This window comes from Balaenoptera borealis, assembly GCF_965194805.1.
Source record: "Balaenoptera borealis genome assembly, chromosome: 2".
Taxonomy (NCBI): Eukaryota; Metazoa; Chordata; class Mammalia; order Artiodactyla; family Balaenopteridae; genus Balaenoptera; species Balaenoptera borealis.
Window position 1 is genome coordinate 12947392 of NC_138867.1, and position 15226 is coordinate 12962617.

The window sequence follows — 15226 nt, forward strand, 5'->3', positions numbered from 1 at the left end:
CATTGGACTCAACAGGTACCACTGGGAGTCTCTCTTGCTGTCGCTGAGATCTTTCACTTGGGTTTGCAGTGTATGAGAGAGAAGGGTTTGCATTGCTGTATAAGGGCTTTATTCTTTTTGTGACCTCTCTGTTGCCAGTTGGTCAAGATGGATTCATTTAATAAAAGCCCCAAATCAAATGTTGATTCATTGAAGTTAGACAGGTTTGCATTGTTTCTAACTGATTCAAATCAATAAATTTCTGTGTTTCTTTAGTTTTCCTGTGAAATAGAAAAACCAGTAATGGTAACAACATTTTAGACTAGTATATCCTGCTACCCTACAACATCTTTTAAAAGTCGCACCTCCTAAAGTAAAAGCCCTCGGCCTCTCCCACATTCCATTCTCCATAAGAGTTTGATGTGTTTCACTCCAGATAGTTTCTTTGTATATACTCCCCACAGCAGCCCTACGAGGTAGGCATGTACTGTCCTATTCTCATTTTACAGATGAGAAAACTGAGGCATACAGAATGCTTAAAAACTTGACCAGCTAGTAAGGGGCAGAGATAGAAATCTCCTATAATTTATTTAAATAAATTCATAATAATATATATCTATTGTTTTCAGTTTTCACCATTGTAAACATCCACTGTCATTTAATATGTGTGATTAAACCTGTAGGGTAAATTTCCAGCACTGGAATTGCTAGATCAAAGGGTATGCAATTGATCCTTAAACAACCTGGGTTTGAATTTCATGGGTCCACTTACATGCAGATTTTTTTCAATAGTGAATACTGTCGTACAACACAGTCTGCCCTGGGTTGAATCCACAGAATCAGAACCACAGACACCGAGGAACCACGTGTACAGAGTCAGCATCCCAAGCCCTGCATTGTTCGAGAGTTAGCTGCACTTCTTTACAGTTAGGAATTTATCTTCCAAAGCCAGTAGTAACTAGGTACCATGTATATAACTCCAGTTGCTTCTCCCACCCACCCCTAAGCAGCTTCTAATGAGGCTGGTTGACTAGGTCAAATGGGGAATTGTATCCAAAATTCAGACCGGCAGGTATTGCCCTGCCGTAGCTGGAATTCCCCCTGCTTGGTGTTCTGTGCCGTGATCTGAGAAGGACGCAGTGGGCTTCGAGCTTAGACAAGACATTAGGCAGGAGGGCTGCTAGGACTTGGTAAATAAGTCAAGAACTTGACTCCACTGGTCAAAAATTCGGGATCATGTCAGTAGGAACTGAGCTAAACCACATCCTGGCTATCTTTTTGAGAGACAAGTTGATTAATGGTCTAAAAAGATGCTTAAATTATATCTAATGAGTTTTCAAGCATTCTTAAACATCCTCAAACATTTTAAAAACAGCCGTTTATACACATCAGTTATATGATCATTAAAATCATTTTTGTCTAATAATTTAAGTAGTTTTCCCAAGGAATGTTGTAAGACAGCACTTTGTCAACCTGCTAGTCATTATTCTGCAGGTATTTGAATGGATTCCATTGTAAGTGGGCTGAGATTCATGTGTAATTAATTCAGATGGACTTCAGATGGAGAGGAGTTCTATGGCTGGTCTCTCAGTTCTTACTGGTTTACTCCCCCTTTTAAGTTCTGAATAATTAAACTTTATCCATTGAAACTGACTTATTTCTACTCACTTATGTCTCTTCCGAAGTTAATGGGCATAAAGCTGTTGGCAGAGTGGAAAGGGCGTAGGTTTTGGAATCAGATAGATGTGGGTTCAGACTCTCCTACTGACTGCTTCCGCCTCTCTGAGCCCATCTCTCAGCTGGAAGCAGGGGATGGTAAAGCGACTGCTGTTTGTTAAGCTCCCAGCCGGGTTCCCTCCACCTGGGCGCTCACTCATGCCTTCCCTCCCCGTTGGAGAACCATATTTAGGCTTTTTATGGTGAGCTCATCTCTTCTTCATTCTCCATGGAATGTGATCTAAATTCTGCCCTCTTTTTCTGGTTCAGGGGAAACATAACTCTCCCTTGGTTTCTGGTCACTAATCCTCAAACAGGAAGTACTTTTTGTCACTAAAACCTCTAGTGAACCATTTTACTATCCTTCACCGTCATGCTCCCCACGACTCTGAGTTACTCCTGCATATTTCACCGTGTGCTGTGGCTCCTTGGGCTTCCTGTTCGTTTTCCTGAGGGCTGTCTCTTAGGCTCTCGTGACTTGGTGATCGGATTTGAACGCTGAATTGTTATCCCTCCAAAGCTGTGTGTGCAGTGGTCTGGGGAGGCGAGGGGAGAAGGTGTCCTGCTGTCGTGCAGTGTGTGTTCAGGGAACTGACTCTCCTCGCCCTGAACCTGAGGATTCCGCCTGAAAAGGAAAAACCACCCTGCACACCTTTCCTTGGAATTTGCCTCTCTCTCCACCTCCACGTTCCTGATCAGTATTGGAAGGTGTGGGCAATGGCGGCTGACAGCTGCAGGGACTGAATCTGACTTTGGAGTTTTCTTCTCTTTGTTGATCTGAATGTAAAGGGAGATACAAGAAAGAATGAAAATAAATAAACATGTAGCTCAAGATATTAGAAGAACAACAAAATTTTTTTTAAAAAAGCAGGAGGAATGAATTCACAGAGATAAAAGCAGAAATGAATGAGTTGGAAAACAGAAAAATAGAATAAGAAATAAAACCCAAAATTTGTTCTTTCAAAACACATGGACTTCAGGTAAGCTTCTGAAGAAGATAGCCCAAATTCACAAAATAAGAAATTACAAAGGAAAGATAAACTGAGGGAATTGAGACAATCATGACACGTTACTTTGTTCAACTCTTTGAAAGCAAATTTGAAAACCTGGATGAAATGGACAGTTTCTTAAGAAAATATAATTTACCAGCACTAACCTCAGAAGAGCTAGGTCTGCACGGATAGTCTCTCTTCATGTAAGAAACAGGGAAAGTTGACAAGAACCTACCCACAAAAACCCGCCCAACCCAGAAGGTTTCACAGATTATTCATCCGAACCTGTGAAGTCCCTGTGATTCCAGCTCTGTGGCAGCTTTGAGCCTTTTCACTCACGCACAGTCGGTGGGAGAGCCGCTGGGCGGCCAGGAGTGGACGGCACAAGCGTGACTGCAGCCTGGGGGCGCGCCTGCACCCGCCCGGCCACCCACCGGGGTCCACACCAGCACGTCCAGGAGAGGCCGCGGAAGGAGCCTGGATGCCACTGGGGCAGGTCCACACGGGGCCCCCCCGCCCGCTCCTCTGCGTGAGCGGCCATCTGGAACCTTTCTTGTCTCTCTCTTTGCTCACCGTTCAAGTGACCGTAATTAAAGCTAACGAGCTTCGGCTGTTTCCTTGCACATCTGGGCAGGAGACAGCGCCGCTGCTCCCTCCCCCTCGTCCTCCAGCCTCCAGTCTCCTGAGTCTCCCGTCCAAGGCCTCCGGGGCCCACGCGCATGGGCCAGGCCCTGCTGCTACCACGAAACGTGCGCTTCCACTAGAGGTCAAGAGCTATTTATTTAAAAATCAGAATGCTACTTTCCCATCAAGCCCCGTTCCTTAACTGTTTTTCATAACTAAGAGCAAGAGTTGGTGTGTTTGCACAGCTCCGTGGGTTTGGTGAACGAGATTGCAGGAGCAGACTTGGTGTTCTCAAAGCTGTGCTCGGTGATGGCGTCAGCTTCAGCCTGTTACTCTTAGGGGGGAAATAGGACAAGCATTAGAGGTTTTAATATGATAGGAAATATTAAGTGTTCTTGTAGTTTGTATTGGGCTTTTGTTTGAAGAGAAGTAAATCACATTTTCCCAGTTAAGTTGCTGAAATACCTTTTGATCATCTCTGTCCAGTCAGGGTGCTTTGAAAATTTTAAAAGAACTGTCACCTATTTGCAAATGATATGACTGACAAGGGATTAATCTCCAAAATATACAAACAGCTCATGCAGCTCAATATCAAAAAAAAAAAAACAATCAAAAAATGAGCAGAAGACCTAAATAAACATTTCTCCAAAGAAAACATACAGATGGCCAACAGGCACGTGAAAAGATGCTCAACGTCGCTAATTATCAGAGAATGCAAATCAAAACTACAATGAGGTATCACCTCGCACTGGTCAGAATAGCCATCATCAAAGGGTGTGGAGAAAAGAGAATCCTCCTACACTGTTGGTGGGAATGTAAATTGGTACAGCCAGTATGGAGAACAGTATGGAGGTTACTTCAGAAACTAAAAGTAGAGTTACCATATGATCCAGCAATCCCACTCCTGGGCATATACCCAGAAAAGATGAAAACTCTAACTCGAAAAGATACACACACCACAACATTCACTGCAGCTATATTTACAATAGCCAAGACATGGAAGCAACCTAAATACCCATCGACAGATGAATGGATAAAGAAGATGTGGTATATATACACAATGGAGTATTACTCAGACGTTAAAAAAAAAAGAATGAAATAATGCCATTTGCAGCAACATGGATGCAACTAGAGATTATCATACTAAGTGAAGTAAGTCAGAGAGAGAAAGACAAATATCATACGATATCACTTATATATGGAATCTTAAAAAATTATACAAATGAACTTATTTACAAAACACATAGACTCAGAGACATAGAAAACAAACTTACGGTTACCAAAGGGGAAAGGTGGCGGGGAGGGATAAATTAGGAGTTTGGGATTAACAGGTACATACTTCTATATATAAAATAGATAAACAGCAAGGACCTACAGGAAACTATTCAATATCTTGTAATAATCTATAATGGAAAAGAATCTGAAAAAAAACATATAGCTGAATCACTTTGCTGGATACCTGAAACTAACACGACATTGTAGATCAACTATATTTCAATTTAAAAGAAAGGCAATATCACCTATACCCCTAGTAGTTTTATGAATTCAGGTTAAGAGAGAAAATTAATATGTACCAATTAGAAAGTAATCAGTTGCTGATCATTGTCACACTAACCCAGGGAGGAAAGTCATCAATATTCAAGTCACAGATTTATTGATCACTGAAAAAGCTGTGTTCAAGATTGGCATGGCAACCACTTCCTGAGGAAGAAGAAAGTTGCGAGTGTCACAGTTAGAGATTAATTTTAGCTGCATGATCTCCGTGCATTGAAGTATGAGTCTGTTTAATTAAACTATAGGTTTGCTAACGTTGCTGCATGATCCACCGGCCAGGAATGTGGGCAGTGTGTCTGGGTACACCGGCCTGAACGAGGCGACTGCACACACTTCTGACATGGTCATGCTTTCATGTGGCAGGAATACAACTGGAAAGAAAAGGGCTAGATTTGAAATGGGTACGGTCTGTGGTATTGTTTCTAATTATTTGGTAACCAGGAACAGAATATATTAATGGGTATAAATCCACCGTTCTTTTCATTCTAACTTTCCTCTTTTGTGCAGCTCCTCTTACTCAATTTCAGAATTAATGCTGGGGGTTTTGTTGTTAAATGCGATGTGATTTCACACACATAGACTCTATAGTGTTGTAATCAGGCCTTCAGTATTTTCTGACGTGTGAGATTTTCTGGCCCTAATTTCAGCCTCATGCACTGTGTGGGCAGGAGGCCTGACTGGCGATCTGGTTTCTTGTAGGCGCTGGAGGATCGTCCCAGCTCACTCCTCGTCGACCAGGGAGGAAGTAGCAGCCCCTCCTTCAACCCTTCAGACAACTCCCTTCTGTCCTCCTCCTCGCCCATTGATGAGATGGAAGAGAGGAAATCCAGCTCTTTAAAGAGACGGCAGTAAGAAATGTTCTCATTGTCGTTGTTTGGTGGCTTCCCTCCTGGCTTTGTCACCTACAGAGCTGTGGCTGGGATTCATCTCTGAGTCACACGAGGAGGAGACCCAGGGTCTCTTGCCGAGCGATTGTACGTTTGTTTGCAAAGTACTCAGAACTTCAAGAGGGCGCAGTAAGCCATAGCTGCAGCTTTTATTATTTTATTTGTATATTATACTTTATTTATAAATGAGAATGATACAAGAATATTTTTTGTCACTTCTGGTGAGAAACTGCCTTACTTTCTATTATATACATAGTTGTGAAGAAAAAAGAAGATAACATAAAATTAAATGCAGTCCCCAAAACTTGAAACATACCTTAGTGGTAGAGCTTTTCAGTTTCAGTTTAAAAGTCTTGAAGAATATTACAAAAGGTTTAAAATTGCATTTGGAGAAGAGGAAAAAACTTACCAGCTGCATGAGTACAGAGACTTGGTTTTATTGAGTGCTATATCCCAGCACCTAGAGTGGCATCGGGTGCATAGGAGGTGCCTGACCAGTGTTGGCTGAATGAATGAATGAACAAACTGACCAACCAACCAACGAACCTTTTTAGGTCAACTGAGGTTGTTTGCTCTAACCGACCCAGGAATTGTCTTCTATTATCTGAGTGGCCTTAAACGGTTACTGAACCTTACGAAAAGAAATACTTCTGAATGATGTGGTCAGACCCAAGGCTTTAAACATCTGAGTTAAATTTCTTTTGTATGTCCAACAAAGCTTAAAATGACTTTATCATGAAAACACAAGCAAGCAAAAACCCTACTTCCTTTAGCATCATGCCTTTATAACAAAGTTATGTCTGTGCTGCTTTTGTTCCTCGTACACGTGATCAGAGGCCGGTGGTGTGAACTCACCCGGAATGCGAGGTGTCTTGTGACCTCTGCAGCACCCGTGGGTCACCCACATGAACCTGTCAGTGACTGGGGATACACAAGAATTGGAGATCCACTTGTGCAAGTTTGAGAGGTCACTTCACAGCCGCCCCTGCAGAATCTGACCTGACAAAAGCAAAAGGGCGGATGAATTCATTCGGAAAATTCCTTGGATTGTAGGTGGTAAACACTGTTTTTTCTCTCTTTTTTCAGCTACGTTTTGCAAGAATTAGTGGAGACAGAACGTGACTATGTGCGGGACCTCGGCTGTGTGGTGGAGGTGTGTGTTTCAGAGATGTGATAACCTGTATCCGCCCTGAGGGTTGCCACGGGGGTGTTGTACTGCACAATTGAAAGCCGATACCTTCTCAAAAGCTTTAAAAATATTTTTGACTAAAACAAAACACAATAACAACAACCAACAAAATATTTCTGAAAAATAAAATTTAGCCAATTATCTCAACAATCGGTATTCATTTTTTAAAGGCTTCTTTTTTGCATGGTGCATCTTGACATAGTCTCTTCTTTGTATAATTGAGTTTGTAAATATTATCTCCAACCATTGAATTTCTTATATGGAAATCTGGCCTTTAATTATTTTACAAGAGTGGGTATCACCACAGAAATGAGGACATCATTGGTTGAAAAGTCAGTGTGACCAGCTATGGATTCAGTTACATCCTGAATCCACCTGGGTTCAGAGCTTGGTCTGTGGCTACCACCCCAGGCCATTTGCTTGTAGTTTTCACAGAACGAATATGTCACCACTTTCACTGACCAGAAGTTGATACGCACTTTGTACCCATAGCAAAACCACTGCCTTTCATACTAAATCAAGGGCTCTCTCTAGGCTTGTCCCTGCCATTAACTTTAGGGCATAATCATATTAATAAACTCAACTTATCAAAAAGCTATTTTTATAATATAAAACTTTATCACTTATTCTTTCAACTTTGCAAATATGTACAGGGCAATACTTTTTGGATGTACATTCCATTAAAAGTAATGCCTATTACAGTTAATTGTATAACATAAAGAATTAAACATGCTTGACATGTCTGTAATCATTACTAAGAATAACTTGAAAACTTCAGAGCTTCTTGTCCAGGCTGAATCACATCCAAGTTATATAGAAGTTTTAAACGACATTTTAGCAACATAGTTAATCAACTGTTGTTAAAAATCAATTTGTGAAAAGTATGTTGTTAAATCCTTATTTAACAAATTATGTAAATAATCCAAAAAGAAGAGAAAATCTGTTTATATCAGATCAGTACCAAGAACAGAGGAAATATGCTTCTGGCCAAATATTTAATCTTTACAAGCTGACAAGATGATTTGTTTTATGAAACCATTTACATTTATTTAAACTTTCCAATTCCTCAGAAGAGTTTTGATCTTTGAATGCTAAATAGTTGAGGGAGAGAAAATCATGTCAATGAATGTAACTGTATTTCAAGGGCCAGTTAAGGACACATTTCACAAAGGGTTTTTGTTCTTAAATAAAGAACTGGTTTACAAGACAGTGCGTATGTCTCTTTTATCCTTTGTGGCTCTCAGTCAGTAAACCATTACTTGATTGAAACATGTTCAGTGAAATAATCTTATCTTTGAATATTTAATTTTAGGGCTACATGGCACTTATGAGAGAAGATGGCGTTCCCGATGACATGAAAGGCAAAGACAAGATTGTGTTTGGCAACGTCCATCAGATTTACGACTGGCACAGAGAGTACGTAAAAGACGTGCCACGCTCATTGGTGGACCGTCTGTCATCACCCGCTGAACTGCACCACGTCAAGCGAACGAGAAAGGATATTTGTTGATTCCATTTCATTTCCTTACCTATGTGGCCCCATGGAGGTAGCTGGTGTAAAGGAAATACTGGTGTTCCGAGGCCTTTTCTGGTTGCATTTCACAGCACGAGGAAGTCTCTTACCTTCTTTGTGCTGGTCCATCCAGGTGCCTGTGTTGGGAAGGCTGGAAGCCCGGGCACCGAGCCTGACCGCCTGGGTTCACAGCATGGTCCTGACCCCGAGCCCTTTGCTTCCCCTCTCTTTGCCTCCATCCTTTCCTCTACACAATGTGGGTCATGGTGTTACCCTCCTCATGGGACTTTTGTGAAGAGTGACTGAGTTAATACATGTAAAGCACTTAGAATAACATCTGCATAGAGTGAGCCTCGATGAGTGTTTCTAATTAGAATTGCAGCCACCTCTTTAATAAATACAAATTACTGTTAGAGAGTTTTTTCAAGTCAGCTTTAATGGGGAAAGTAGACATGATTGCCCATGAAAATCAAATTTGATCCCAGTACCTTGCCACACCTGTCCTAATCTACAGTGAAACCTATTTTAAAAAAAGGATATTTGGTGCTATTATCTAGTCATCTGCTCCCAAGGCTGGTTTTAAGCTGTGACCGGGAAGGGGAAACGGCACAAGGCTCCTGGGACGACCAGACAGAGAAATTGCTCCCAGCAATGTGGTGTGCGCAGAACTAGGGGATATTGAATCCTCAAGTGCAAGGCAGTTCAGCGTAGCATTTATTGGTGTACTGGTTTGCAGGTTAGTAAAATACCAGATACAAATATCAGCATATGTAACTGCTGTACCAACTGCTATGGCCCAGAAGAAGTGAAGAGTAGTTGTCCACAGCTGTTTTGTTTCTGCGGAAACCTAATTCTCATCTTAATGGAAGCTAATATTTGCAACTTAGAAGTTGATTTTGATAATATTTGAGAAAACTTGATAAAGCTGGCCCAGGTAACATTCAGTATTTTGTATCTGTTATTATCCAATTTGAGCCTCCTAAAAATTACCATGGAAAGAATATGAAACTCACAGGTACGAGGACCAAGTTTTTAGAGAGAAAAATGACCAATTGCTTTGAAACATTTATTTTTTACCCCATATTCAGATGGGATATTATTGTTTGTGTCATTTAAAAACAAAAGGAGACAAAAAGGTTGATTATCCAGAGGAGGGGAAGTTTGCCAGTCAAGGGGATGTCTCACCCTGCCTTGCCTTGTAAAACTGTGTCTCTTATTGCTTTCTATCCTAACAAAATGTTTTCAGTGTGCATTATATTTGTTAAGCATATACTTTACACTTCCCAATTGTTTGTGTCAAGACAGAATATTTTGAAAATATAAATCTCAATCTAAAATTAGAAGGCCAAATTGGAAATGGTTCTAATATTTCTCCTTTCATTTCAGCTTTTTTTTAGGAGAGTTGGAGAAGTGCCTTGAAGATCCGGAAAAACTAGGATCCCTTTTTGTTAAACATGTAAGTACAATAGCATTATTTATATTCTGTTCTGTATTGTCATATTTAGTAAATTGGCTTGTCAGATTAAAGGAGAACTCATTTGTAGGTTACAGAAGTGCTTATATTAAGAATAAGATCAAATGGTACAATGTCAGTGAGTTGGACTCAAAATCCCCCTTTGCTATTCTACATGTGAATGATCAGCTTTCACGGTCACCTGGCCCCAGTTGGCTGTTCAGCTCACAAACAGTACAGGATGGTCAGAAGGGGACCAGAGCCAGACCAGAAGGAGGAACATTTGGGAATGTCTGTAGGCAAACAAGTGTCTGGTGCAGGTGGTGATGTATCAAGACGTGCAGTGGGTTTAATATAGTAATCAAATTTTTGTGTGTATCTAAAGCATGTTAACAATAAAGGTTTGGGGGTTTTTCTAGGAAAAAATACTATATTTTCAAAAAATTAGTGACCAGGATTTTTGTATTTTTGCAGATCTCCTTAATGTCTGGCTTAATAGAAGACAGATGCATTTTTATATCAGTTTCTGTATTGAACCTATTGTAGTATGTTTTTTAGTTAAAATTTATGAAAAAAATCCATCCTCACACAGATATTTGGATGGAAAGGGATGAGTGTTTTAATAGCCTTTTCTGATGATTATAGATAATTTTCTTAGATACTACATCAAAACTCAACAAGTGAGAATTTCTTAAAGGTTAGTCGCAACATGGAATCTGAAAACCCATTGGTGAACTTCTCTCTTGCTGTTGCACTAAAAGCCATTGAACTGTCTCACACTTAAAGGCTCTTTTACCCCTGCACCAGCTTGTGACATCCTGCATTGTAAATTCTGGTTCACTGATTCAGACAGATCTTCCAGATGTTGAAACATTTCAATAAACAGTATCAAAAAATCAGATTTGTTCATATCACCACCCATCTCTTCAGAAAAGTCTTTAAGTATTGTCAAGTTCCAGGTAGCAGATCCGTGTTTTCCAAAAGTATAATTTTTTGCTTGAAAGCTCAAGTTTTCATTATTAATAGACATTGCAGGTTGTTTGCCTTGAAACGACAGGCTTATTTTATTCATATTCAGGAAAGTGTCTACCAGATACCCACGTGTAAATAATTACAGTGTGTGTCCATCATTGTTTCAAGTAAAAATGGTCCATGAAAACGAGCAGTCGAGTCGGTTCCGCTCATGGCTCAGCCATACGAGGGCTTTGCCTTGACTACTGTAGCACATGGCACAAGTGTCACGAGGATCTCCATTTTGTCACAGGAACGTTAAAAAGATGTATAGTCCATGGTTGAGATGGTTTTTTTTTTTTGGTATTTATTTATGTATGTATGTGTATGTATGTATGGCTGCGTTGGGTCTTCGTTGCTGCACACGGGCTTTCTCTAGTTGTGGCGAGCGGGGGCTACTCTTCGTTGTGGTGCGTGGGCTTCTTTTGTTGTGGAGCACAGGCTGTAGGCACTCAGGCTTCAGTAGTTGTGGCACGTGGGCTCAGTAGCTGTGGCTCACGGGCTCTAGAGCGCAGGCTCAGTAGTTGTGGCGCACGGGCTTAGTTGCTCTGCAGCATGTGGGATCTTCCCGGACCAGGGCTCGAACCCGTGTCCTCTGCATTGGCAGGCAGATTCTTAGCCACTGTGCCACCAGAGAAGTCCCCATGGCTGAGTTTTAATACAACGAATTTTTACCACTTCATCAAGGACATCCTTAGGTGAAACTGGCATGTGTAGCAGTGAAAGATATTTGCTAAGATGCCAGCAGTTTCTCCCACCACTGGTTTTGCACATCACTGCAAATGGTAGCACAACGGAAAGGGAAGATGACAGCTTAGTATTGTTTGGAAAATAGTTTTGATCTAATGGGTCCCTGAAAGGCCTCAGGGACCCCAGGGGTGTGCACACCACACTTTGAGGATCAGGGCATTAAGGGATGGCTCGCTGCCTTCAGTATTTGAGACTAAAGAGGTTTTTCTAACCTCCTGAAAAGAGCCAGGCTTCCTGGGACCACTGGCAGGGTTTGAAGGGGGAAGAATGATTCTTCGCTTAATATTAAGAACTGTGTCCTTTCACTGCCTCTTGTATTTGCCGGGTGAAGTATGGGGTTTTAAGAAACGTTACTTTATGAATGGGCTGACACGTGCATGTGCGCCTGTATTCTAACCCATCTGTTTGCCTTTCATTCCTAGGAGAGAAGGTTGCACATGTACATAGTTTATTGTCAAAATAAACCAAAGTCTGAGCACATTGTCTCAGAATACATCGATACCTTTTTTGAGGTAAGACCTAAGTTACAAACAAAGTATTTCTGAATCCTTTGTTACAGTTGATTTCAAAAAATTGAAATATCATTTGTTTCCCAGGACATTAAGCAATCCTCAGGAAATTTAGCCTCAGTTATATGAGTTCTGAACCTGTGTTTCTTTCCTATAAATCAGAGAAACGAGTGTAAATTCAAGCTGTGATCGTATCCCTTAGTATTCAGAGGACTGGGGTCGTGGTTAAAATAAGGGGTTTTAAAAATCAATTTCAAACTTAAGGCTCATTTCGAATTCAGAATAATTCATGATCTAGGCTTTTAGCCTAGAAATAAAATATTTGTTTGTATGAATAAAAGAAAGCAATTGAGAGAAGGCCATTTTAGGCAAGCATAAAAGACTGTTTTGAAAAACAGCTCAGAAAGGTTCCAGTGTCAAACTTGGACATTCTGAGCGAAGGCACAGCACTTGTTGGTTGTGTGCAGCGTGGCATCTTTTCTCTTTTTTACTCTTTTCTAGAAGTAATTACTTCTGCTGCAGTGTAGTTAGTTAGCATTTCTGACAGTTACAGGGACCTTAAAAGACAAAACTTAAGATCCTTCTTTCTACTTTGAAACCACAGGACTTAAAGCAGCGCCTTGGCCACAGGCTGCAGCTCACAGATTTGCTGATCAAACCAGTGCAGAGAATCATGAAGTACCAGCTGCTGCTGAAGGTGAGGCTTTGCCGGTGCCCGTGCTGGGGGCAGGAGCCCATTTGGCGGGAGGACAAGACTCGTGAGGGGATGGAAGGGTTTGGCAGGTGACGGGAATCTTTTCTATAAAAAATATGAAGCAGTCTTGTCATTTCTGGTTTGAAATATTTGAGTAAATTTTTTAAAATTTAATAAGACACCTTACACTATCATTTACATTAGGTTCTGAACCAAAAGGTCCGTGAAAGTGAGCTTTTTCTCCACCACAGATCTTGAATACTAGTGAGCTTTCCTGGGCTCTCTCCACCTTACATATTTTCTAATCCTCTTGGGGCTCCAGATCAAATTAAATATTTAATCCCTGCCTATTCCTCTCTGTGGGCTCAGCAGTAGCCCTTGATTGATTCAAATTCCTAAGCACCACTGAAGGCAAAGTCACACCATTTTCCACAATAAAAGTGACTGTTAAAGGTGCTGAGATTCCTTCATGTATAAAACTTAGAACCTGGGTGTAAAGAGAGATGAGCGCTTGTCTTGGAGTGAAACAGGAACCATGACCCACTTAGATAGATCTGGTCTGACTTTGCTCTACTGTGCCTTGAAATCCACAAAAGGATACCTTTTCTTTGTGTTACTGGGAGAGAGAAACGAGGATTAGCCCAGTACCTGGCGTCTCACGTGATCAAAAAGGTTACTGCCGTGTGACCATCACCCTTGTCATGCCCTTCTCTCCATTTCCCATGCAGGACTTCCTCAAGTATTCCAAAAAAGCCAGCCTGGATACATCGGAGCTAGAGGTACTTACACCCCCGGGCCCTGGGCTCCTCTCTCAATCCCCGCACTTCCCCGAAGCAGCCTGTCCCTGGGAGGGGTGGGGGCAGTGGGTGACGGCGGGTCTACCCAGCCCCGGATGTGCCCTCTGCACGCCAGCGGGCGGGGACGGGGAGGAACTGATGGAGGAGAGGCATTTGAGGGTTAGCGCTCCAGCCTTGCCCTCTGGAACTGAACGCTCACTTTGCTTTCCCCCCGCCCCGCCCCGCCCCGCCCCGCCCCGCCCCGCAGAGAGCCGTGGAGGTCATGTGCATCGTCCCCAAGCGCTGCAACGACATGATGAACGTCGGGCGGCTGCAAGGATTTGACGTAATGCGGCTGTTCTTCTTTAAACTCGGCCTCTGGCTGCCATCACTTTCTTTGGTCTCGGATTCTTTGTCTCCACCTGGAGAAAGCTGATCCTTTTTGCTTGGTTTTCTGGCTTCTCTCACCGTCCTTCAACCTGATTGATATTTTCTTTCAACTTCTTTTGGTGCATTTGATTTGCTTTGGGGGGGACCTTCCTCTGCTCAAAGCCCAGCGCCTCGTGGCGGGAACAGGCAGGACTCTGTCTCTTGGGCCCTCTGCTGCCGCAGGAGCGGAGTTTCCTTCCCTGGCATGAGGCGTAGTGGAAAGCAGGGGGCGCGTCCTTCTGTCGTCTGTCAGCCCTGGGAGTTTGACCCCAGGGTCACTGTGCTCATCGTTAGTCTACAGACTTTTCTCTGAGTTGACAGTCTACTCAGATTACATATTACCTATTAGCACCCTAAAGATATTCAGAACCAGAAACCTTTTTTTTTTTTTTTCAATTTGACTATTAAGTAAGAAAACGGGAAGGTTTTACTTTTCTTGCCTACTGTTTTGCTAGAGATTTGGGTTTAACGTGCTGGTGCTGTGGTTCTCCAGAAAGCGCACACAGGCTCTCCTGGAGAGCTTCTGAAAACCCAGGCTCCTGCGCTTTTGTGAGCGGGTCCAGCCAGGGGTGCTGGCGCCACCGGGCCGCGGACCGCACCTTGAGAAGCATTCTTCCACTGGGAACTAGATCCTTAGATCCACTTTCAGTCTTTGACTGTAACTGAGGCCAGTGATTTACACAGAGGTTGGCAAGAATTTTATTTAGATGATTTTTCTGTTTGGAGCTAAGACCTCGTTTTAGTGAAAGAAATGTTTATGCTGTATAAATTAATACAAGAAAAATATATTTAAAATGTAGCATTCTGTGGGAGGAAAGCTAAAAAACAAAAAACAGAACTTCCTGTGTCTTAACTGCGAATGCAATGTTTTCTTCTCCTATTTCTTTGCCCCCTTCTCCGTGTTCTAGGGTAAAATTGTTGCCCAGGGCAAGCTGCTCTTGCAGGACACGTTCTTGGTCACGGACCAAGACACGGGGCTTCTGCCTCGATGCAAAGAGAGGCGGGTGTTCCTCTTTGAGCAGATCGTCATTTTCAGTGAGCCGCTCGATAAAAAAAAGGGCTTCTCCGTGCCAGGATTCCTGTTCAAGAACAGTATCAAGGTAACTTGTGTTTGCCTGTTTTCTCATGTGTTAACGCAGGTACCCATCAT

The 15226-nt window shown here is 42.2% G+C and overlaps 1 protein-coding gene across 7 annotated transcripts in view; it reads left to right on the forward strand.

The window, feature by feature from the left end:
- Nucleotides 1-15226, forward strand: part of TRIO (trio Rho guanine nucleotide exchange factor) — a 373499-nt gene that overhangs the window by 337436 nt on the left and 20837 nt on the right. For all 7 annotated transcript variants that reach the window (XM_082381867.1, XM_082381868.1, XM_082381865.1 and 4 more), the window contains 9 exons: nt 5565-5713; nt 6839-6905; nt 8254-8357; nt 9841-9910; nt 12091-12180; nt 12782-12874; nt 13600-13650; nt 13916-13993; nt 14985-15176. In XM_082381867.1, coding sequence (XP_082237993.1) covers nt 5565-5713; nt 6839-6905; nt 8254-8357; nt 9841-9910; nt 12091-12180; nt 12782-12874; nt 13600-13650; nt 13916-13993; nt 14985-15176 — 894 coding nt within the window. The remainder of the gene's footprint in view (nt 1-5564; nt 5714-6838; nt 6906-8253; nt 8358-9840; nt 9911-12090; nt 12181-12781; nt 12875-13599; nt 13651-13915; nt 13994-14984; nt 15177-15226) is intronic.